At 39.1% G+C, this 24,277-nt stretch overlaps 2 protein-coding genes across 2 annotated transcripts; both read left to right on the top strand.

Annotated features, from left to right (window-relative positions):
- The first annotated feature begins 386 nt into the window (after nt 1-386).
- On the top strand, nt 387-4,833 carry LOC131043531 (probable methyltransferase At1g29790). Its single transcript, XM_057976742.2, has 2 exons — nt 387-1,910; nt 3,908-4,833. The coding sequence occupies exons 1-2, from the start codon at nt 994-996 to the stop codon at nt 4,491-4,493; spliced, it is 1,503 nt and encodes a 500-aa protein (XP_057832725.2). The 5' UTR covers nt 387-993; the 3' UTR covers nt 4,494-4,833.
- Nucleotides 4,834-23,806: 18,973 nt separating this feature from the next.
- On the top strand, nt 23,807-24,277 carry LOC131866290 (uncharacterized). The gene has a single exon (XM_059215444.1). It carries the CDS (start codon nt 23,807-23,809, stop codon nt 24,275-24,277), a length of 471 nt encoding a protein of 156 aa, XP_059071427.1.

Genomic DNA, 24,277 nt, shown 5'->3' with positions numbered 1-24,277 from the left:
CAATCTAAGCTTTGCCTTGTTTAAGTTTTTCATCCGAAATCACACTAATCACTCGAAAAGCTAAGGACAAACCATCTAAACAAATCAAACTGAATGTGTTATTCAAACTTGCCCTTCAAGCAACATCCCTATACATTCCTATAGAAAAACAACAATACAGGAAGCAGCCGAACTGGTCTGAGTAAAAAACTAAGAGCAAAGTCCTTGTTATGAAGGGCCTAACAAGATCTGGTTTTCTTTCAGTTGTAATGTTAGGCGCCCTCACCATCGTGGGGGACAACGTTTTAAAAAAGAAGCTCAACGAATACCGAGCAAATTATGTGCCTTGGAAAGTGGTCGATGCAAGATTAATGGGTATTCCTTCTTGAATTCCACATACTTGTGATTGGTTACTGTTATTTAAGTCAATGGATGATGATTCCATGTCTAAGCAACTCCTTTTAAAAATTACTTAAATGTTTATACTCTTTCTATTACTTTGCCACCACCAAGTTGCAGGGTTATTTTACAGTTCCCAACACTGCAACCCATGAGTGAAACCGGCACTTCACCGTTAGACAAGGAAAAGAACTGCATTGCATTAATGCCTGTTGCCAAGTTGATGAGCAATTCATGGAATGCATAAGTATAAAACAAGGAAAAGGACAGTTTTATTCATATCTGTTTAAAGATCTTTTTGGGTGTTGGGAAGAGTTTCTGAAAAATATATTATCCAGGGAACATTGAGATTGCATCTTGGGTAGGCTTCTGGATGAATTGACAAATTTTCTATTGAACTTCAAACCATATATTTGATCTGTACTTCTGTTATGTACTCCAATGGCATTCTTTCCTTGAGATCATGAAGCTAATAGCGTTTGTAGCCAGCCCCAGAGACAGTTGAATCTGGTGGATGTTAATATATATGTAAATCATTTCATTAATTCTATAGATCTCTGTAAATAGTAAATACAAGCCTGTGAATTCTTTTATTTTTTGGTTGTTTTATAAGAAATGCATAGGCCTCACAACAAACATAAATGGGGTCTCAGATTTCATGTTGCAATTACTGCAGCACTAGCTTTTATGACATTAAGTGGTCTGTTCCGCTACTGGTCACATAATATTGTGTCCTTCAGAGATAATGAAGGTGGTGCTGAATCAACCTCAAGGGCTGCATTCATTGGGACTACTAATGGCCCCCATGAAATAAATCTCCTTGCAAGGAAGATTGCCTATCTGCAGGGCATGCTAGGCCGCTCAATGCAGAAGAATGTGGACATACCGAATTCAGATTGTGGGGTGCAGCTCAAAGCAGAGAGATTGAATCACAGCAACTTGCTCATAGAGATCGTGTGGAACTTAGATAAAATGCTTGAGATCATACAATCTACTTCGAATTTGAAGCAGGGACATGATGGGATAGAAATTAAAGAATTGAAGTCGGATTCAAAGCCAGAACCCAATTCAGAGCCAGAGCTACAGCCAGAAGAAGATGAAGAGGAAGATGAAGAAAATGGGTCTCTTCATACGTCCATGTTCCATTCTAGTGAGCTCAAGAAATATACAGAACCTAAGGAGAACAGACATGGTAGAAAGAACTTCATGGGAGCCATGGCAGCTTATCCCACAGTTGGCCTAGCCTGCATTTCTGATAGCCTTAAAGCAGAGCAATATATGCTCTACAATGTGTCCGGGATGTGCCCAGATGATTGGCCTGTAGCCCAGGAGCTGATGGTGCAAGGCTGCGATCCACCCCCTCGCCGCCGGTGCTTGGCTGCTAGACCCCAGGGAAGGGGCAGGAGCAGGGTCACCCCGCGCCTGCCTGTGCTCTCCGCTCTCTGGTCCCTTCCAGACGATGGCAGCTTGCGATGGACACACTACAAATGCAAAGGTTTTGCCTGCCTCACTTCCAAAAATATTACCAACAGGTACTGAATTTCAGTCCTTTTTACTGAATTTAAGTTTTGCTACTCAGAGGAATCGAAAACTACCGCTGATAGATTTAACTACCCATATTTAAAAATTGAGACTTCCCGGGTGTGATGCCATTGTAGCTAACTTTTACTACTCTGAGAAATCTCACAGATTATCAACAAAAAATTTGAAAATTTCTTTTAAGTAATGAATTAAAAGAAGTTAATTTTTTAAAATCAAAATCTGACAATCAATAGCAATGATATTTAGATATTATTCTCAGAAATATTACAGAATCTGATTTCAATTTTCAAATTGAGAAAAATTTAATAGAAAAATCTCCCGGAATCAAGAAACGTCGAACTTTATTAGGCTTCATTATAGTGCCAGCATTCCTGTTCAAACCATGAATGATTAGTGGCCATTTTAAAGCTTTCTACAGTGCACTGATTAGTGCTTATTCTGAGTCTGTTTGTGATAATATGTAATTGTATTTTGGCATATAAAATTCTCTTTGCTGCAAACTTATAGTGCTTACTTTGACAGTTCAGACTGCCCCATATGAACTTTATTGGCAACTACTAGAAAATGAAGAATCTTGATTCGGTAAATGCAAATCTTGCCTGGTCTGCTATCAATCTCTTGCTTTCTTCTTCTTGATGATGGAACATGTAGTTTGATCTGAAACTTCAAGGAAATAAACTCACACAATTGATTCTAGAAGCTATGCACAATAACATTATGAACTGCGGAAATCATATGTCTACAAATGCAAAGCAATCAAACTCTTCGAAAAAAAATTAAACAGCTGCTCAAGAACGGACTACATGTTTTCAGTACTAGGATACCTTTCAATAAATGATATGCTTTCAGTAGTCATATCTTCTAGGTTTTTCATGGATATGAACCCACAGTGCTAATGCATTTTTTTGGAAAGTAAATAGCAGCAGCTCAGAAATCTTATGCCTTTTACAAAACCATTTAAGCCTCTCCTGGAAGGGGGCTATCAAATTTTACTTAATAGTGCCCCTGAGCCCACTGAAGACCTTTTGCATAGAACTGTGTTGAATTTTCTCCATAGTGACATCCCAGCTAAGTAATTATCATATTCTCAGAGCCAATTCTATGCCTGCTCCCTCTTTGAAGAGGATAGACTCCTAAAATTGGGAGAATTTATAATGATAAACAACAGAAGGTCCACACTCTAGAAGGAATATGCAGTGCTACAAATTTAACTCTTGATTTGCTCTTTATACATTCAGATACTACATTAAGTAGGAGAATTCTAATTATAATAAACAATAGAAGGTCCACCCTCTACAAGGAGTATGCAATGCTACAAATTTGACTCTTGATTCACTCTTTGTATACTCAGATACTACATTAAACCCAGTTGCTTTGGTTTTGTATTCCCAGAAATCATTTTGATCTCCTGGTTGTGTTACCTATTGCCTTCAAAAGCCATGAAGTCTTGTATTTTGTATTACCTAAAAGATGTTGCTTCAAAAGAATTTTAACCTCCTAGCTGCCATTCAACTGAAAAAGAACCAAGCGGTAACAGGACAACCGCCTGAAAGTTTACTGTGAAAATGTAGGTGGCTCCGTCATGTATCTATAAGCAGTAGCTTCCATGAGTCCACCTCTCCACTGTATATCAATTATTTAGGGCACTTTTGGGAATTCTAATTGATTAAGCTTCAATACTGTAGTATCTTACAAACCTTCTCTATTTCACACTTATAACTTTCTCAGTGAGAAAGCTTTGCTGTTGAATTATTATTATTAAAATAAATACACATCCAATACATTCTTTCTTTCTTTTCAGAAATGTTAATGGCACAGCCTCTCCTAGTAGCCATGCCATTATGTTTGGAATTAATAGCTTGTAGAATATCTGCATTCCATGTTTGTGATTGTTTCAGTAGAGGGAAAATGTTCAATTTTGTTAAAGCTTTTAGTCCTAGTAGTGTTTTCTTAAGCTTTCTTATCTCACACTTATTCTTTGTTACAGAGGATTCCACAAGTGTGCTGAGTGCTTCAACCTTGAAGCTCATGAATCCATGCGATGGATAGCCAACAATAACAACACTGCAGAGTTTAGTGTGTATGAAGTGTTGAGCCTAAAGGCACCCGGAGAGATCAAAATTGGCCTAGATTTCAGTCCTGGGACAGGGACCTTTGCTGCCCTAATGAGGTCCAGGAATGTTACAATTGCCACAGCAACCCTTAACTTAGGGGCACCCTTCAATGAAATGATAGCTCTGAGGGGGCTCATTCCTCTATACATTTCTGTGAACCAGAGGCTTCCCTTCTTTGATAACACACTTGATATTATTCACACTACATTGTTTCTTGATGGGTGGATTGATGTGGAGTTTTTAGAGTTTATTGTGTTTGATTGGGATAGAGTGCTTCGGCCAGGGGGTCTTCTGTGGATTGATAGATTCTTTTGCTCAGAGAAAGATGTGAAAGAGTATATAGCAGTGTTTGAGAAGCTTAGGTATGCAAAGCTTTTGTGGACTGTGGAGCCTAAACTAGACAAGAATGGAGGTGAAGTATTCCTTTCTGCTGTCTTAGAGAAGACTGTCAATACTTAGTGATGCAGACAACCTCTGTTGCTGCAAGTTAAATAAATCTGATTTATCAGGTAAAGGATCAAACACAATAGACTGAAGAAATTAGGGAAAAAATGTCTTCACCACTTGGAAAGAAGGAAAAACAAATTGGCAAACGGTTGTGTTATATATATAATCTTATAGAATCCGATCCTCAAATTTGTAATTAGTTCTTTTCATTTCTGGCTTTGATCTGTATATAATACTTTTTACCATCAACGTTTCAGATCATATTACATGATCTATCATCAAGATGAAAAGAACTAATATAACTAATACAATAGATTGTAGAAATTGCATGACTTCAAAAATATGACTTCAAAAATTTATAATTGTTTAGAACACAAGCACCTGTAAGCAAGTATTGACTCTTTCATATAAGGTTTCATTGGGTGTTACAGACAACTTGGATTCATAATTTCTAAGTTTGGATCAGCCTGTTCAGGAAGTTAATAAAAAAAGTTTTCAAAATGCCTTCCTGATTGATCACCGGAGTATGACCAAGAGCATCCATAAAAAAAAAAATGGAGCAGGGTTTTCCTCCAGGTCTATTTTTATTTCATTATTGAAATCTAATTGGTTATGTTGAATCTTTAAGTCTTTAATTTGCCTCATACTATTATGAATTTGGTTGTACCAAATTTACTAATTTTCGAACATTTTTATTAGAACATGTCTTTGAAATGTATATAGTATTTATTTAATATTATTTTCTAATTAATGGATAGTTATTATAATTTTAGAAACAATAACATGTTTTGTTTTATAGAACAATGGTGGAAAGAAGGTTATTTTGAAGGATCAAAACTATATAGTTTTGTCTCAAAAATGAAATATATTAAGAGGAAGCTGCTGGAATGGAATGTTGAACACTTCAAAAATATATTTGAATCAAAGAGAAATTTGGAAACTCAATTGGAGGAGCTGAATGAAAAAGTAATCAAGGACTTTATATCCCAAGAAGAATACATTAAGGAAAAAGGAATTATTAGCAGAGTATGAAGATATCCTCTCTAAAAAAGAAATATTTTGGAAACAAAATTCAAGAGAGGGATGGCTTCAAGCTGGAGACAAAAACAACTAATTTTTTCATAATGTCACCAAGCAAAGAAGAAGCATTAACAACATTTTCAATCTAGAGGCTCAAGGGAATCGGCTCATTAAGGATCCACAGGCTATTCGGAATGGAATCATATGATTCAAGAGTAATTTGCTAAATAATGATGCAGGATCGGAATTAAGGGAACAAAACAAGTTTCTCTCAGTCATCCCCAAAGTTATCACAAATGATCAAAATAGATGGTTAAATGAGAGCATCACTTTGGAAGAAGTTTCTAGGGCCCTCAACCAACTCCCATTAGATAAAGCTCCTGGGCCAGATGGTTTCCCTACCGGCTTTTTCAAAAAGTGTTGGCACATTATAGGGACAGACTTGGTGGAAGCCTTAGAGTAATCGAGAAAATCTAGAAATATTCTTAAAGAAATCAATAACACCTTCATAGCCATTATCCCGAAGAAAGAGAAAGTTGTAAGACTTGGGGATTTTAGACCAATCTCTTTTTGTAATTCTCTTTATAAAATACTCTCCAAGGTAATGACTAATAGACTTAAGCCAATTATGGATAGCATTATTTCATAAGAACAAACAATGTTTTTTCCAAGGAGATCAATTTTAGAAGGGGTAATTGTAGCACAAGAGGCTATCCATACTCTTCAAAACACAAATAAAGCAGAGATGATCATAAAACTAGACATATCAAAGGCACATGACAATGTAAATTGATGCTTTTTATCTGAGATAATGCAAGCATTTGGCTTCAATAATCAATGTATTAATTGGGTGTTTGAATGCATCTCAACATCAAAGTTCTCAATTTTGATAAATGGGAAACCTGAAGGCTACTTCTCATCCTCCAAGGGTATCAGACAAGGAGACCCATTGTCTCATTTCCTTTTCATTATTATGGTAGAAGCTTTTGGCAGAGGAATTAAAGGCCATCCATTTTGAGTCCTAATTTATAGGACTAGGATGCCCTGGTTCTCCCAATTAGGACCAAAAATAAGACCTCACAACAATCACCTAATGTGGGCGATAAATTTGTCTCTATTTCGCCCTGCTCCAAAAAATCAAATTTTTGATGTACGATTAGGTATAAAAGGAAACCTATCCTCCTCATTTGGGAACCTCCAAAAAAGGATCCCAATTGCACTCTAGCAAAATCAATTCAAGTCTATGTGAGAAAGCCTTCAAGCATTCATCAAGCATTGAAGGAGAAAGTGAATTCAAGATCAAGCATTCAAGTTCAAACATCCATGATCAACCTTCTATGAAGACACTTTACATTACATCCTAAGCCTTTTCATGAGGACCTAAGCAAACTTCATTTATCAAGTTCGAGCATTTTTAGATCAGATCTAGCATATCCTTCAAAAGGAAAGCATTTTATTTCAGTTCTATTTCAATTACGTTTCAAGGTTAATTCCTAAATTGGGGTTTCACCTAAGGAAAACCACCATCAACCAAACCTTTTTCCTTCTTTCTGTGTGCAAGGAATTGTTTTAGGAGTTGCAAGTGAGAAGTTTGACAGTGTAGATGACAACAATCAAACTCAGATTTTGATGGCACAAAAAATGAAGAACTAGGGCGACCGACTCCGTCCCAAGAATTTCTAATGAGTCGCTGACAGTGGATTATGTGCATCATCCTGATTCGAAAAAGATCTAGTCTATCTGCCTGCAATATTTGAAGGACCAGGGTTACCTGCTCCCCTTGATCTTGACAATTCAACTCGAATCTTCCGTCACAAGTTCTAGTCCATTTTCCCTCCTCAGATCTAGGCTTACAACTCTACATAATATCTAGAACATTTTGTTATTATTGTTTTATGCCAATTTCTCATTGTTGCTTCTAGATATAGCATTTCAAGTCAACCCTAATCACAATTTAATTTCAAATCAAACACAGGAAGAATTAACCTGATCCAAATTCAGTCCTTTTGGGATTGGATCAACTAAGTTTAATTCCCTTCCCTTAATGTAAGGTGATCCCATGGAAATTAGTGGCTTTATCAATCAAGGTGTTAAAGCGCTAATTTTCAACATCTTACAAGAAGATAGAGGAGAAGTAGAGAGATATAAAAAGAGAGAGCAATGGGGAGAGAGGGAGAGAGAGGGATAGAAAGATGGAGATATAAAGAGAGATATAGTGGGAAAGATAGGGGAAGAAAGAGAGATACATAGAGAGATAATGAGATATAGATAGGGTAGAGAGATAAAGATGGAGATAATAATCAAATGACATGCTACCTTAAGCATAACTCCTCAAGAACACATGCTATCTTTAAATTATTTGCATGAAATTATCAAATAAAAAATTATCTTTCTCTCTCTCTCTCTAAACTTTTAATTTAGGTTTTAAGTTGAAACATTTTTTTTTTATCAGTAATTTTTGTTTTTTATTAATTCAGAAATAAAAGATATACATATCAACCAGCATCCATAAACCATTTACATGTTGTAAACAACATCCCCAAAATGTATATGACAAAAGATGGGAGGAGTGGGAGGAACGGGAGCTCAAATTTCAAATTTCCATCAAGGCGGGAACCTTGGTTCCAATGGTGAGAGCAGCCAGATCAACGGTGCTAGTCCTATTGACGATAAGGACAAGCCCCCGGACCTCCTAGTTCCGGTTGCTGACTCACAGTTCGATGGTACTCTATTTACCGTGACAGAGGATTCTTCTGGGAATCTGGGGGTAGGGTCCAATGGGTTGCCTACGCCACTAGTTGACTTCGTGGATAACGGGAGGGAGGGGAAAAAATGGTCTTCCCTTTTTGGATCTAGACCAACTGGTAAATCCTCCCTTCCTCCTGTTAAGAATATTTCTGACCCTTCTGGTGGTAAGTTTGCTATCTCCATCCCTGACCAGGTTCTGGACCATAATATCAACAGTATGTCGAACTCCTTGGTAGGGAAATTTATGGGTCCGCGCCCAAATATTGAAGTTGTTAGGGCCTTTGTTAATAAAAAATGGGCACTTAAAGGAAATGTAGAGGTCTCGGCTCTACCCAAAGGTCTTCTGTCTTTCTCTTTTTCGTGTGAAGAAGATAAGGTTAAGATCTTGTGCGGGAGTCCCTGGATGGTGGGAAAGACAACCCTGGTTCTAAGAAAATGGCATCCGAAATTAAATATGAATGATTCTATTTTGGCGCAGGTTCCAGTGTGGATAAAACTCCCAGGATTGCCTCTCAAGTATTGGGCAGAAAGCATCTTCTCTGGAATAGCAAGTTCTTTTGGTGAGCTACTCTCTATTGGCCCAATCACTGCTTCAAAAAGAAGATTAACCCATGCTAGGTTCTGTGTTGGAGTAGCCCCTGATGCAAATATGCCGGAACAGATTGATCTAGTTTCAAAACTGGGAACCTAGAAGCAACATATAGAATATGAAACTATTCCTTTTGCTTGTTTCCATTGTAAAAAGGTAGGTCATTGGGCAAAATCTTGCCCGAAAAAGCAAAAGGCGGAGCTTAATCAGTTAAAACCTCAGATTGAAAGCTAGAATATGCCAGAGAAAAGGGTGTGGCAAGTTAAAAACATAGAAAATAAGGAAAAAAATTCAAATCGCTTTTCTCCTTTGGGGGAACAGAAGGAAGCCTCAAACTCTATCTTCAGTCCCACGGTTCAAGAGGCAGATAGGAATGAAACAACCAAAGCTAGCCCCAAAAAAAATACGTAGAAAAGGGATTTGAACGATCAGAATGATCCTCCAAAAGCAAAAGATGAAGTGGTGGATGACACATATGAAAATAAGGCAGTAGAAGCTAGAGACTATCAACCAGAGGAAGGTGAGATCCCAGATCCACAAGTTGAAAAGACAGACTCTTCTGTAGCCATACCTAGTTTTGAAATACAAGAAGCCCAAAAGTGTGCAATTTTGGGATTGAGTCTTTCGGATTCGGATCAGCATTCAAGAACAACAAACATTATTTCAACTGAGTCTAGAACTCCTAAATGGGGTAATGAAGATGAAATTTCCAAAATCCTAACCAATCCGGAAGTGGTTCCTGTATCAAAAATGGAATGGAAGCAGCCTAAACACAGGAGTAAGAAAGCAGCAACACCCTCGACATCCTTGATACGTCTCCTCTTCCCCAGGGCGACCCTCTAATCACAAAGTTAGAGACATGGAGGCCAACAAGAACATAGCAGATGGAACTCAAAAAACTCTCAAGGAGCTGGGAATTGGTAAGTAACTATGAAGATAATCTCTTGGAACTTAAGGGGTCTAAATAATCCCCATAAACATGATATTATTAGGAATATGATAAGAGATAGCAATCCTGACATTTTTCTTATTCAAAAAACCAAAATGAGTAGAGAAAAAGTTGAATCTTTGAAGTTTTTCAAAAATGGTAAAATTAGTGGGGGAAGTTCTGAGGGTGCTTTTGGAGGCATTGCAACCATCTGGAATCTTAACACTGTTAAAGGCCAGGTCATTATTCAGGAAGGTAATTTTTCTTGTATTAAATTTGAGCATCTTAAAGATGGTTTTTCATGGGTTCTCACAAACATTTATGCTCCTAATACCTTAAAGGCTAGAAACTCTTTTTGGAAAAGGATAAAACAGGGTAGGGAAAGTTTCAAAAATCTAAGTTGGATGGTTATGGGGGATTTCAATATGCCCTTAAAAGAGGAGGAAAAATTTGGAGGCAGCCCGCCTCAGCTGGAAAGTAGGATGGCCCTCATGGATTTTATTAATTCTCTAGCTCTTAATGATTTGGAGATACAGGGTTGTAATTTCACATGGACAAATAGAAGAAATGGTAATGACCTTATTCAAGTGCACCTTGACCGAACTCTTATTTCTGATGATTGGTACAGACAGTATTTCTGTTCTTTATCTGCACATATTCGGGTTGGTTCCGATCACTTTCCAATTACTTTTAATGCTGATTTGATCAACAGAAGAAAAAACTATCCCTTTAGATTTGAAAAAATGTGGACACTTCACCCTAATATTAAAAAATATATTCAAAAATGGTGGAGTATCCAAGTTGAGGGAACAACAATGTTCAAAGTGGTTAAGAAGCTCAAAAGTGTGAAGGACAACATCCGAATTTGGAATAAGAACAACTTTGGGAATATATTTGAGGCTAAGAGTAAAATTCAGGAAAACCTTAAAGATATCCAGGACCAGATCCAGAAGGATGGTTTCAGTACTGTTTCTATTGCTGAGGAGAATAAGATTCTTAATAAATACCATGATATTATTACTAAAGAGGAAATGTTCTGGAAGCAGAGATCGAGATGCATGTGGCTCAAGGAAGGAGACAGGAATACAAGATTCTTCCATATGTCAACCATCAAACATAAAGCTGCCAACAGGATGAACAAGTTAGTTGTGGACAGTGGGGAGTTGGTCAAGGAAGATGAAATAAGGAATGAAGCTAAGAGGTATTTATCAGACCTCCTTTCGAGGGATCAAAGTCTGGATGCTAAAGCTCAGTCCTCTTTTCTTCAGAACATTCCTCGTCTCATTGAAGCCCAAAATAATGTATTTCTCTCTTCCATTCCTTCCACCTTAGAAATAAAAAATGTTGTTTTCTCCTTTGATGGAAACAAAGCCCCTGGTCCTGATGGATTCCCAATGCTCTTTTTTCAAGAGTTTTGGGACATTATCGAGACTGATGTTGCAAATGGGGTTAAGGAATTCTTTGGGGCTAGAAAACTCTTGAAGGAAATAAATGGTACTTTTATTGCTCTTATCCCCGAGATTCAAGGTGTTGATTCTCTGGACAAGTTCAGACCTATTAGCCTCTGCAATTCCTTTTACAAGATCATATCTAAGGTCCTGACCTCTAGACTTTTGTCTATTCTCCCGGCTTTAATTAAACACCAGCAGAATGGGTTTGTTCCTAGAAGACAAATTCTCGATTCCATTATTACTGTTCATGAGAATATTCACTCTCCTGTTAAAGCGAAGAAGCAGGGTCTCATCCTTAAGCTCGATCTCTCCAAAGCCTATGATAGGGTTGACTGGTCTCTTCTTCAAAAAGTCCTCACTTCCTTTGGGTTTGCCCCAAGAGTTGTGGATCTTTTCTCCCAACTTACCTCTACTACGTCCGTTGTTGTTCTTGTCAATGGTTCTCCTTCAACCTTTTTCCAAGCTTCAAGAGGTCTTAGGTAGGGAGATCCTATCTCCCCCATCCTTTTCATTATTATGGCAGAATGCTTTGGACGGACCATGGAAAACTTGGTGCAGATAGGATCCTTTAAGGGTCTTCAACCTTCTTCTGCTGACCTTATTTGTTTACACCAGCAGTTTGTTGATGATACAATAATTATGGGAGATTTGAGCATCTCAGAAGCTAAAGTTCTGAAGAATACCTTGTGCAAATATGCTTCTGCAACGGGGCAGCTTATTAACTAGGCCAAAAGTGATGTCTTTTTCATTAACACCCTGGAGAGAAGACAACAAAGGATCAGCAGAATTCTGGAGTGTAAAATTGCTGACCTTCCTGCTACCTACCTTGGTCTCCCCATGGGGATTGCCCCTCCTGACTCATATTGGAGTTCGCTGGTTGATAAATTTCACAAAAAACTTGCACGTTGGAAAGGGGCTTTCTTAAGTCAAGCTGGTAAGCTCCTTCTTCTTAAGGCTACTCTTCAAAGTATCCCCATTTATGCTCTTAGCTTATTCAAAATTCCAGTCAAGTATGCTAAAGCTATTGAGAAAATTCAAAGAATATTCCTATGGTCTGGGGTTGAGGAAAAGAAAAGAATGTCCTTGGTGGCATGGGATTAGGTCTGCAAGACAAAAAGCAAAGGTGGTATGGGGCTTAGGAGGATTCGCACTTTAAATGAAGCTCTCTTGTCAAAACAAGTTTGGAGATGGTTTAACTCTGATTCTGAATGGTGCAAAATTTGGAGAGGTAAGTATTCTCTTATGTCCTCTTCTCTATCTTCTTTTCTTAATTCGGATCTCAGTATAAATGGATCTCATATCTGGAACCATGTTTCTAAATGTAAAGATGTGATTGCTAAAGGTGTGACATGGAAACTTGGAAATGGTAGAAAAGTTAGATTCTGGGAGGATCCCTGACTTTTTGACAAACCCCTAATGGATTTCTATGAGTGGGCTTCCCATGCTCCCTCCTATATTGGCTCTTTTGGTACCTTAGTGGCAGATTACTGGGATGGGAACAATTGGCAAAACATAGATAGTATTCATCCCAGTCTCTCCAAGCTCAAAACCCAATTGTCTGCAATTTGGCTGAATAAGGAAGAGGATTCCCTGATCTAGAGATATAACCCCAAAGGTACCTTTACTATATCTTTGATGTATTGTATCCTCTCCCCCTCCCCTCCTATGAATCCTTTCTGGTCTAAAGCTTGGTTAAAAGGGCTCACTCCTAAAATCCATATGTTCTTCTGGACTATTCTCTAGAATAAGATCCTTACTGTTGACAACCTTAAATGCAGAGGTTTTGCCCTTCCAAATAGATGTGTGTTGTACTTTCAAGAGGAAGAGTCAGTGGACCATCTTGCCCTCCACTGTTCTTTCTCAACCTCTATTTGGGAAAGATTCCTCAAAAGCTTTAGTCTTGCTTGGGTGTTTCCCAGTAACATCAGAGATTTGTTCTCTTCTTGGCAAATTCATTGGACCAACTCTTTTATGAGTGTATGTGGCAGATCTCTCTGCCTCACATTTTGTGGGGTCTTTGGAAGGAAAGAAACAACCGAATTTTTAGGGATGTGTCCTTAAATCAAGACATTGTTTTTCAGAAAATTCAAAGGGCTATTCAGGAAAATATGGGAACTATGGAGGTCTCTTGTTACTCAAACAACTCTTTGGAGTTAAATATCTTAAGAGCCTGGAATATGAAGATCACTAATGGTCATAATATCAGCTACAATAAAAGGCTTGAAGTTAAATGGCAAACCCCTCCCTATGGTTGGCTTAAAATCAATTTTGATGGAGTAGCCAAAGGAAATCCAGGTCCTTCAGGCTGTGGAGCTATTCTCAGAGACGATAGAGGCATTTGCAAAGGTATGATTGCTATCCCTATTGGCATTCAAACCAATCATAAGGCGGAAGCTATGGTAGCCCTTCAAGGCATTATTCTAGCCAAAAAATGGAATTGTACCCATCTCTGGATTGAAGGGGATTCCAATAATATTATTAAGTGTCTCAATGGGACTTCTATGCCCTCTTGGTCGATTCACAATATAATTTTTTCTGCCATTGACATCATTAGAACCTTCAAAAAATGTCACATATCCCATATATATCGGGAGGCCAACTGTTATGTTGATTGGGCTACAAACGTGGCAGTGAAGAATGAGACAATTACCACGTGGACAGGTGAGAGCGGTCTTCCTGGAGATGTAAGACAAATCATAATAAATGAAAGATATCGAAGTACCCCAAAGAATCTTGATTGACAGGGCAATTATGATATGTACTGAAGTAAGCACTTCGAGTTACTTCGATAATGAGGGAATTACTCATTATAACATCAAAGCTAGCAGAACATGCATTATAACCTATCAAATCACTAATACTATGCATGCTTTTTGGGTTTTTGTTTTAACTTCAACAAGATTTCTGTTTCACCAACTCTGTAACCTAAACTTGACTGTGAGAAATGACACCATGGGCAGAAATAGGAGAAGATATGAGCCAGGAAGTTGCAAGGAGTGGAAACAGAAAGAAGAGGTGTGGGAAATTTTGCAAAAGGGTGGTCTTTCGAGCTTCATTGAGAGACTCCATGGCTGCGATGGAAAGATAACCAGCTTCTTCTACAAAAATTGGAAGAAGGGCAAGCTTAAAATGGGCGACCAACTGGTGGAAATTGACGAAGAATTAATAGCTAAAGCTACGGGACTCAAAAGGGAGGGCTGCAACTTCTACAAAGATAGGAAGGTCAGCAAGGAAGCCATTGAAAGGTACCTGGTCATGGAGAAAGAGAAGAAAAGACTGGTAAAGTTGAGTAAAACCTATTACTCGCCTAGGGCTTTTGCAAAACCCTGGCGAGAAATTCTCTTTGTTTTAATGAGGTATATAATTCTAGATGGTAGGTTTACGAAAGTATATGGATATCACTTTGTCCTCTTAAATCATTTTAGGCATAATGATAAGGTGAATTTCCCTTACTTCTTGCTGTGTTCTATGAATGCGTCCCTAAAAGCATATAAAGAAAATCCTCGGGGTGACACTGCAATGCACCAGGGACTTATGGTCCTCATTTATGATCATTTAAAGGCTAGTAAAATCAACCGAATGCAGCTCTCTATGGATTCGAAAGAAGAAATGTCTAATTCTGATTTCTCAAAGGAGGAGGATTCAGATAATGATTCCTCGATTGATAATGAGGAAAGCTCTGATGACTCAGAGTATGAGAGGAGCAAGAAGAGGAAATCAAGACCCTCTTCTTCTAAGAGCAAAAAACCCCAAAGCAAACCCTTGATTAGTATTTCTTCGAAAGAAGAGGACTCTGATTTCCCCGAGGAGAAGAAGAACCCTAAGGGAGTGCTAAAGGAAAAAAGTAAGAACCAAGCCCAACCCAGGAAGAAGCAAAAGAAAACAGAGGAGACTGGCAAAGATCCGGAGGAGACAAGCAAGGAACTGGAAGAGTATAAGCAAACAAGAACCCTGGAAGCTGAACAAAGCCTGGAGATGGAGACTATGGAGGAGACCCTCAGGGCCACCGACACTATTTCTGCCCTCCATATCGCTAAAGATGAACAGATAACCCCTAGTAAAGTTACTCCTTCTCCTGGTCCTCATCCCGAGGCCTTGAAGGGTTTTATAAAAACCATTGAATGGCTTATTGATGGGAATAAGAATACTGTAGATGAATACAAAAAACTCTGCAACAGAGTCATGATCTTGGAGACCATTAACATTGGAGAGGGGAACACTATGGCTGATTATATCGAAGATCTAAAGAACACAATTGCCAAAGCGGAAGACACCAGAGATGTCTTTAATCCCCGATTTGAGAAAATTGAAAAGGAGATACAAGATAGAAAAACCCTGGAGGAAACTAGCGAAAAAATGCTCTCAGATACAGTTGCCAAAGTGGACAAGATAGAGGAGTGCCTCAAGAACATTGCAAAGCAGAGTCTCAGCATTCTGAAAATCTCAGCCAACAACACCCATACCCTCATCAGCAAGCTTGATGATGAAAAGGAAACCTAGGAAATTGACCTGGATGCAGAAGGAACCGGGAAAGCCTAAGGTCCTAGACCTGCACCCATGGAAAGAGGAAGGAAAAGAAAGTGAATAAGGACCTGGAGGAGCTAAAAGTAGTTGGGGTGACCTATGATGAGCTAGTGACTAAGGCAGAGGATCTGCTGAAGAAAATTACTATGTAGTGTCTCCTTGGGTCCTTTGTTGTTTTTTGTTGTTTAGCTGTTTTTTCTGTTCGCTGGTTTTTTGACCAGTCGCTTTGTATGTGGACTCTATTTTCTCGGCTTTCTATTTAACTATGTTGTAATGGTTTCGGGTCCTCAAAACCTATTTTTCAATTAATCAGAACATCCCCAAAATGTCCACAGCCATATCCTATACTAAAGCCATAGATATGCAAGCCCAAAAAGGAAACTGTCTAGTGCATCTCCGCACCAAATATTATAGAAATCTAATTTAAAACAACTAATAACAGTATATCAAAAAAGAAAAGAGAAAACAATGGCCAAATGGCCACTCACTCGTTCTCGCTCTGATTCTCCTTCTCCCCTTCCACCTTATCAACCAGAGCTTTACCCTTTGCTGCTTCACTTTTCATCTTTGGTATGCAATCCAGGCATCCAAAGTCGAGATCTCCTTCCAAACTTGCCAGCAGATGGACAACCCGCCCTTCCTCAAACCTGTCTCTCAGCTCCCTCCCAACCTCCATCCGTGCCACCACCTTTAAAGCCTTCAAAACCTCATCCATCCTAATAAGTTTTACACATATCTTCATGGCTTCCCATCCAATGCGAGCTCGTTCACGACATTGTTCCTTTATGTCATCCTCCGGCCCATGAACAAAGGGCAACAACTCCTCCTGATCATCCCCCTCATTGATGCAAATTCTTGTCTGGGGTACTACCCACTCCAGAATGCAGTCGAGATTGGTTAGGTACTCCCCGTTGATCAATTTGGTCAAAGTGAGTTTGATTTTCTCCACCTCCGGCTCAAACTCACATGCCCATGCTAGAATCAGGGAATAGACCTTCATATTTGTCCTGTAACGGAAGTGGATGTGCACTACCTCTTCTGTGAGCATAAGATGCGCCACACTCCACAACTTCTCCTCCTTGTACCGAAAGAGCCCCTGCATCCTCTTCTTCGACACTTTGCCCAGGAAAGGCACCAGCTTCTTCTTTGTACATAGGGTGAAATTTGCTTCCATGAACACCTACAAAATATATTCACTCCTGCTTCTACAATAAGAATGTCATAAGAAACACTAAGAGTTGCAATAATAAAGAAACGCAACCCCAAACACACAAACCAAAGGAAATAACTTCCTCCCCTGTCGTTTGAGTTGAGTAATAAATGCAAGATTGATGTCGTAAGAGCCATGAGATTGCACGACAAATTTGCTGCTTCTACCACCCTCTCCAAAACGTGTTGTCTGTCACGGACAACTGCCCCTTTAAAGAGCAAGCGCCAGCTTGCAATGTACTTGTCATAAAGGAACTTACTTTGTGTGCATATTGTAGACTGCAAATTAGGCCTGCATTTAAGACCACCTCCACACACTTTTGTCTCCTCTCCACCACTTGGCCATATAACTATCCATGTCGCAACCAATATTAGAGAGTAGATCAGCCACTGCATTTGCACCTCGCCTGACATGGGAGACATAGAATTCCACAAATAAATTGAGTTTCTCTCGGATAATAGACACCCAACAATTTAATTTCCAGCTAGGAGTGTTGCCTTTAGTAATTGCATTAATGACCACCTGGGAGTCTCCTTCCAAATGCAGTCGTTGGACTTTCATATTTAAAGCCAACTCGGTTGCCAGAAGTGTCGCCTGAGCCTCCACTTCTTTATTCGTACCATCCTGTAGACGTCGTGCTCCTTTAAAATTTTTAGATCCGACATCATTCCTCACCACTACCCCAACACCTGAGATTCCCGAATTTCCTCTAGAAGCACCATCGAAATTTATCTTTATCCATTCCTTGCTAGGTGGCTCCCATATGACCTCCCCTTTATCTGATGAAAGATTAACCCCCAAAGACCCATTAACAGGTTAAGTTGAAACGTATTTTATTATCCAAATTAAAATTAAAATTAAAATATAATAATTTTACAATAATAAGACAAAAAATTACAAATTTAATTAGTTCTAACATGTTTTAGTTATTAATTGTAATTCCATGAGAATACACAAATAACTAAAATAAAATTTTAACTTCATGAAAAGTAATTCTTCAAAAAGAAGAGGAAGAATCAAAATAAATTAAAAAATAAAATAGAATATCGTAATAAAAGAATATAACATTAAAAGATATTCTTATCAAGACGAGGATAATAAAAGATATATTTTTTAATTAAAAATATAATTATTCTACAATATTTTGGTAAGACAAATAATTATAAATTAAATTAATTCTAAGAATATTTAATTATTGTTTGTAATTTTGTAAGAAGACGTAAATAATTAAAATAAATTTTAAACTTAATGAAAAATTAATCCTTAATAGATGAAGAAGATCAGTTATAAAGCTAATTCTTTTTTTATATATAATTTTCTGTCTTTTTGAAACTTAAAAAAACAAGATAGAATATCCGAATAAAAGAAGATTAATATAATGACATCTAAAAGTTTCTTGTACATAAGAAAGGGAAAATGGTCGGAAGGATGGAGTGTTGTGACTATGGTGGTCGCAACGGCTAGGGTTGCCCTAGCTGTTGCCTTTCTTTTTGTTTCTGGCCGTGTGGGGTGACGGGGGGGTTGTGTGTGGGGTATGTGCATTGGGAGGGGCGTGGGTGGGACAGGGGTCCCATTCTTCTTTATTTTCTTCTATGTTCACTGTGGTTGTTTCCAATTTTGGGGTGTGGTGGTTTTTGCAATGGTTTTTGTTCTCAATGGGGGAGCCTCGGGTTTCCAACTGCCTGATGGTTGCTAGGCCCTCGCCGCATCTTGGGTCTTTTTCTAATTTGCATGCACAACAGTTTGATTCTTTTTATACACGGGAGAGCTCTAAATTTAAAAAGGTGAATGGTTGTCTTCTGCGTAGTCATGATCGGTCGGTCCTGGTAATTCCTCTTGAATCGATTATCGAGGATGTTGATTATTGGAGCCAGCATGCATTGATCTGTAAATTCCTCAGAATCCACATTTCTTTGTCAGCGCTTGAGGCATGGATTTTTCATACATGGTAGGTTGATGGTGAGCTGGAGATCCTGCTATCCATGATTAGCTATTTCCTGGTTGTCTTTACAAACATAGCGAACAGGAATCGGGTTTTCGAGGGAGGCCCTTATTTTTATAACCATGTGCGATTGTTTGTCAAACCCTAGCATGCGGGGTTTAATTTAGTGGAAGAGATACCTTCAAAGTTTCTTGTGTGGGTCCTTTTTCCAAGGCTCCCTCTTGAGTTTTGGCGTGATATATCTTGAAACAGATCGCTACTTTGCTTGGTAAGCCTACTGCAATTTCTTAGCAAACCTAGGATAAAAAGGTTATTTCTTTTGCCTGCATCTGTGTTGAAATTGACTTAAATAATCCATTGCTAGATTCTTTGGAAATTTGTTTGGACTCTTCTTCATGGCTCCAACAACTTCATTACGAGTCTCTCCCTTTTCGTTGTCGGGCATGTCATGAGTATGGTCATTTCCAACATCAATGTTCTCGAGTTAGTAAAAATGTTGGTTCTTTTGTTAGTGGCTCTCCTCCTCCTTCAGGTCCAAAGGCGGATAAAGGAGATAAAGGTAGGGCCCCTATGCAAGCAAATGGCCCAGATAAGGATGGTTTCATGCCTGTTAAATCCCATGCCAAGGGGAGAGGCCAAAAGAGATCATTTATAGATAGCCAGCCTGATGACAACTTTAATCATTTTGAGGTCTTGGACAATATGGCCTTGGAAGAAGGGATTCCAATTGATGTTTCTTCTAGGGCGGCTACAGTAGGTATGGACATTGTGGAGGAACATAAGCTCCCTGTTCTAAGTCAACATGTTGGACCGCAACAGGATGGATCTTTTGTTATCCTTGTGCTTCATTTAACTTCCAGGATGATATTGTTTTGACGGATTTGGCTAAGGAGGTGTTGTTGGCTGGAAAGGGGCAAGGCTCATCTTTGGGTTTGGGTTTGCAGCAACGCCCTTATAAGAAAGTCTCATTTGATAATTCTTCTAAAGGTTGTCGTAAGAAGGACCAGGAGAAGATTAAATCTATTGGGGTTTTGTTAGTGGAATCTGGGGCTATCAAACCCATTGATCTTCACTTCTCCCAACCTTCTCAATGATTGTTCTTTCTTGGAATGTTAGGGGGTTGAATAGCATCCCTCAACAAAAGGATATTCATGATTTGATTGCATCTCATTCTTTGGACATCTTTTGTGTTCAGGAGACTAAGGTTTCTATTGATGGCATGCTTCACTATGCTTCTCGTATTTGGTATTTTGGTCAATGTCAGTGCATTGGTTCTTAGGGTAATTCTGGAGGTTTGACATTTTTTTGGGATACATGTAGAATTGCTCCCCTGTGGTGGATTTCCAGACATTCTTCTATTTCTATGGTTGCTACTTCTTTGGATTCTAGTGAGACTGTTCTACTTTCTAATTTTTATGCTCCAATTGACATCCGTGGTAAAATCCAGCTTTGGGCTCACATAAGATATGTCCGGTCATGTGCTCCTTATCTTCCTTGGATTTTAGGTGGGGATTTTAATTTGGTATTGAGTTTGGATGAGAAAAGAGGGGGGTTGCCTAGGTTAGGTCCATCCTCTGACCTTTTTCAAGCTCAAGTGGATTCTCTTTCTTTAGTGGATGTCAAGCCTTCTAATGGGGCTTTCACTTGGAACAATAGATGGAGTGGACAGGAGGCGATCTCTGAACAGTTGGATAGGTTTCTTGTCTCCTTTTTTTGGGTTGGCGGTGGCTTGGTTATTAGTTCTCAAATTCTTGATTGGAGAGGTTTTGATCACTGGCCAATTAAATTCTCTACTTCTGCTTTTGCTGGCCCTAAGAATCTTCCTTTTAAATTTCAGCTTATGTGGCTTCGAGACTCTTTGCTGCATGATTTAGTAGCTAATTGGTGGAGAGAGGGTGGCCCTTCTTATGGCACAATTATGTTTGTCTTTGTGAAGAAACTCCAATATGTCAAATATGAGCTTAAGAGATGGAATACGTCTTGTTTCGGTAATCTTTGATCCAGGAAGAGGAATGCTCTTGACCGTCTTGCGGCGATTACTCGCCAAATTTGGAATTCTAGATTCTCAGATGATCTTGGAAAAGTTGAATCCCAGGCCATGCGAGATGTGGAGGAATGGGAACTTCAGGGGGAGATTTATTGGAAACAAAAGGCTCGAATTGATTGGTTGCAAGAAGGGGATAGGAATACTGCTTTCTTTCATCATTTTGTTTAGGCTTGTCGTAATAAGGGGTATATTTCCTCTCTTGTTTCCTCTGAAGGGATTCAGATCTCTTCTCTGCTAGCTTTGACTCGTGAGGCTTGTCAATTTTATTCTACTCTTTTTGCTGAAGATTCCCCTCTTGCTGCGGAGGAGGAGAATTTGATCATTTATTGCATTCCCTCTCTTGTCACCAATGCGATGAATGATTCTTTTACTCGTTCAATTCTACTGCCCAAGTTAGAAGAGGTTGTTTTTGGAATTAAAAAAGGTAAAGCTTCGGGCCTAGATGGCTTTCCTATTGATTTTTTTCAAGAGTTTTGGGATATTATTAATTTGGATCTTTTTGAGGTAGTTAGGGAATCTCTTTGTAATCAGCAGATGCTTCGAGCCTTGAACTCTACCTTCTTGATTCTCATTCCCCAAAAGGAAGGTGGAACAAAATTGAATTTTTTCAGCCTATTGCTCTCTGTAATGTCGTGTATAAGATTATCACTAAATTGATTGCAGAGATGCTCAAAACTTGTCTTCTAGTGGTGATTTCTTAGGAACAAAGGGGTTTTGTGGCTAGTAAAAAGATTCTGGATGGGGTGGTGGTGGCTTCTAAGGTTATTTACGCTATGGAAACTTCAAAGGAGAGATCTATGTTCATTAAATTGGACATGGCCAAGGCCTATGATAGAGTCAAATGGAGTTTTCTTCAGAAAATTCTCTTAGCCTTTGGTTTTAGTGCAGAATGGGTGAGTTGGATTATGAGTTGTGTTACTTCGGCTTCTTTTTCAGTTATTGTGAGTGGAAAACCTTTAGATTCTTTTGGTGCTTCCAAAGGCCTTCACCAAGGGAATCCTCTTTCCCCTTATTTGTTCATTATTTTGGCGGAGGGTCTAGGTCATTTTCTAAAATTCTGAGCTGCTCAAGGCTGGATTCATGGATGGAAATGGGGCAATGGCTTGCCACAACTCACATCTCCAGTTTGTGGATGACACGTCGCTTATGGGATTGGCACGTTTTTGAGAAGCTGAATATTTTAGGTAAGCCCTGGATGTTTACCTTGCAACTTTAGGTTAGAAAGTCAATGAGCATAAATCCTCCATTTTCTTTTTCAATACCCCTCAGGCCATTAAGAGGTGTATTGATGACATTCTACGATTCCAGATTGGGTCTCTTCCTTTTGTTTATTTGGGCATTCCTCTTACTATTGGTAGACATCCTAGAGCCTCTTGGCAGATTTTGCTTGACAAGCTGCATCGAAAGGTTAATCATTGGACTTGCTGTTGGTTATCTACAACGACTTGTTTGACTCTTTTAAAGCCGATTATTCAATCTCTTCCTATATACAAGTGTTTTGTTTAGGCTGCTCTCATGCATTTTCTTCAGGAATTCGATGCTCTTTCTCGTCAATTCCTTTGGAGTGGGAATTTATCGATTGCTAAATGGAGTCTTGTTAAATGGGAAACTGTGTGCAGACCTAAGAATGAGGGTGGCTTTGGCTTATGTTCTACTATTTTAAGTGGGCAAGCTCTTGCTGCTAAGTTTATATTGGTGTTGGTGTTCTAGCCGGAATTAGCTTTGGGCTCATATTCTCACCCTTAAGTATCTTCTAGGTGTTAATGTAGTTGATGTTTCCCGCTTTCCTTCGGTGGGTAGAGGTTCAATGATATGGAACACTTTGAAACTTGGGGCTCAGCTGGTTAAGAATGGTCTCTTTTGGATTTGTCATACGGGATCTCAAGCTCTTTTTTGGCTGGATTCTTGGGATGGACATCCTTCTATCCTTTCTACTCATCCCCACCTCCAGGCCCTTTTTTATTCCTTTACCATTGTTGGTTGGGACACGGTTGACCATTATAAGATTGCCCATAATTGTGGGTTGGCAGTTCTCTTTCATTGGAAACATCCTTCTGAATGGCCTCCAGGAGGATCTAAGGAAGACATGCAGGAGCTGACTCAAATTCTGGAGTCTCGGGAGTGCACTACCTTGGCTGGGAATGATGTTTTGGCTTGGGCTAGCAATGATTTGTCTGGAAATTTTTTTGTCTCTATAGGGTATGTGGAGCTGGTGCAGCAGAGGTTTGGAGACATTCAGGTTCCTTGGTGGAAACAAGTTTGGTACAAGTTTTATTGGCCCAAGTGTAGTTTTTTCATGTGGTTGGTGGTCCACAATCGGTGCCTTACTTGGGATAATTTAGCTAAACGCGGCTTTTAGGGCCCTTCAATGTGTGTGTTGTGTCGTAACAATGAAGAAACTATCTCTCATCTCTTTTTCCAGTGCTCCTTCACTAGGCATATTTGGCACTTTTGGTAGGAGGTGTGGAATCAAACCTGTTGGCATGTCTCTTCTTTGGTTGAATTCTTTGTTCAGTGGGGCAAGGCTCCTGTCAAGACTTCCTTTCTTCAAATTGCTTGGACTCTTGGCCATTCTTTTATTATTTGTCATATCTGGTGGTTGGAGAGGAATCGTCGGATCTTTCAAGATGTGTTGTTGGGGTCTCACCATTTGTGGGGGAAAATTCTCCATTCTTTGAGGGAAACTATCTCGGCTAAATGTGACCTATTAGAGGTTGTGGGTCTTGGTGATGTTATATGCTATAACCATCTTAATATTCCTCCTCCACAAAACTAGCTTATGAGGAATAGATGCAGACACCTTCTCCGAAAGATAAATAGGGTGGGGAGGTGGAGTCTTCCTCCGCAGGGCATTCTAAAAATCAACATGGATGGGTCTTCTCGAGGAAACCTAGAACCTGCAGGTATTGGTGAAGTTGGTAGAGATAGTCTGGGAATTGTTCAATTTATGTTTTTTGTTTATAAAGGTAATCATACTAACAATTTGGTGGAGGCTATTTCTATTTTGTATGTTGTGGAGAGTGTTCGTGCTCTTGGATGGAGCAGGCTCATTTGCGAATCTGATTCGCAGGTGGTGGTGCATTTGTTGAGCCGACAACATTCTGAGGAAGTTAGTTGGAAGTTAGCTTTAGTTGTTAACCAGATTCTTAATTTGTGTGCTTCTTTGAATTCTGTTACTTTCACTCAAATCCCCAGGGAGTGGAATGGAGTTGCGGATAGTCTGGCCAAATGGGCTTCTGATCACATGCAAAATTGGAATATTGTGGAAAAGGGTCAATTACCTCTGGGTTTGTCTCAACAGTTTGACTACTTAGTGGATCTTGATAGGGTTGTTTGA

This window comes from Cryptomeria japonica, chromosome 2 (genome assembly GCF_030272615.1).
Source record: "Cryptomeria japonica chromosome 2, Sugi_1.0, whole genome shotgun sequence".
NCBI classification, from domain to species: Eukaryota; Viridiplantae; Streptophyta; class Pinopsida; order Cupressales; family Cupressaceae; genus Cryptomeria; species Cryptomeria japonica.
The sequence above is the reverse complement of the archived record's forward strand: the minus strand, read 5'-3'. Positions and strand labels throughout refer to the sequence as shown.

Coding starts and splice junctions, on each gene's coding strand:
- LOC131043531 (XM_057976742.2), top strand. CDS start 994: ATGCATAGGCCTCACAACAAACATAAATGGGGTCTCAGATTTCATGTT. Junction 1,911..3,907: donor TCCAAAAATATTACCAACAG/GTACTGAATTTC, acceptor TCTTTGTTACAG/AGGATTCCACAAGTGTGCTG.
- LOC131866290 (XM_059215444.1), top strand. CDS start 23,807: ATGGATGGGTCTTCTCGAGGAAACCTAGAACCTGCAGGTATTGGTGAA.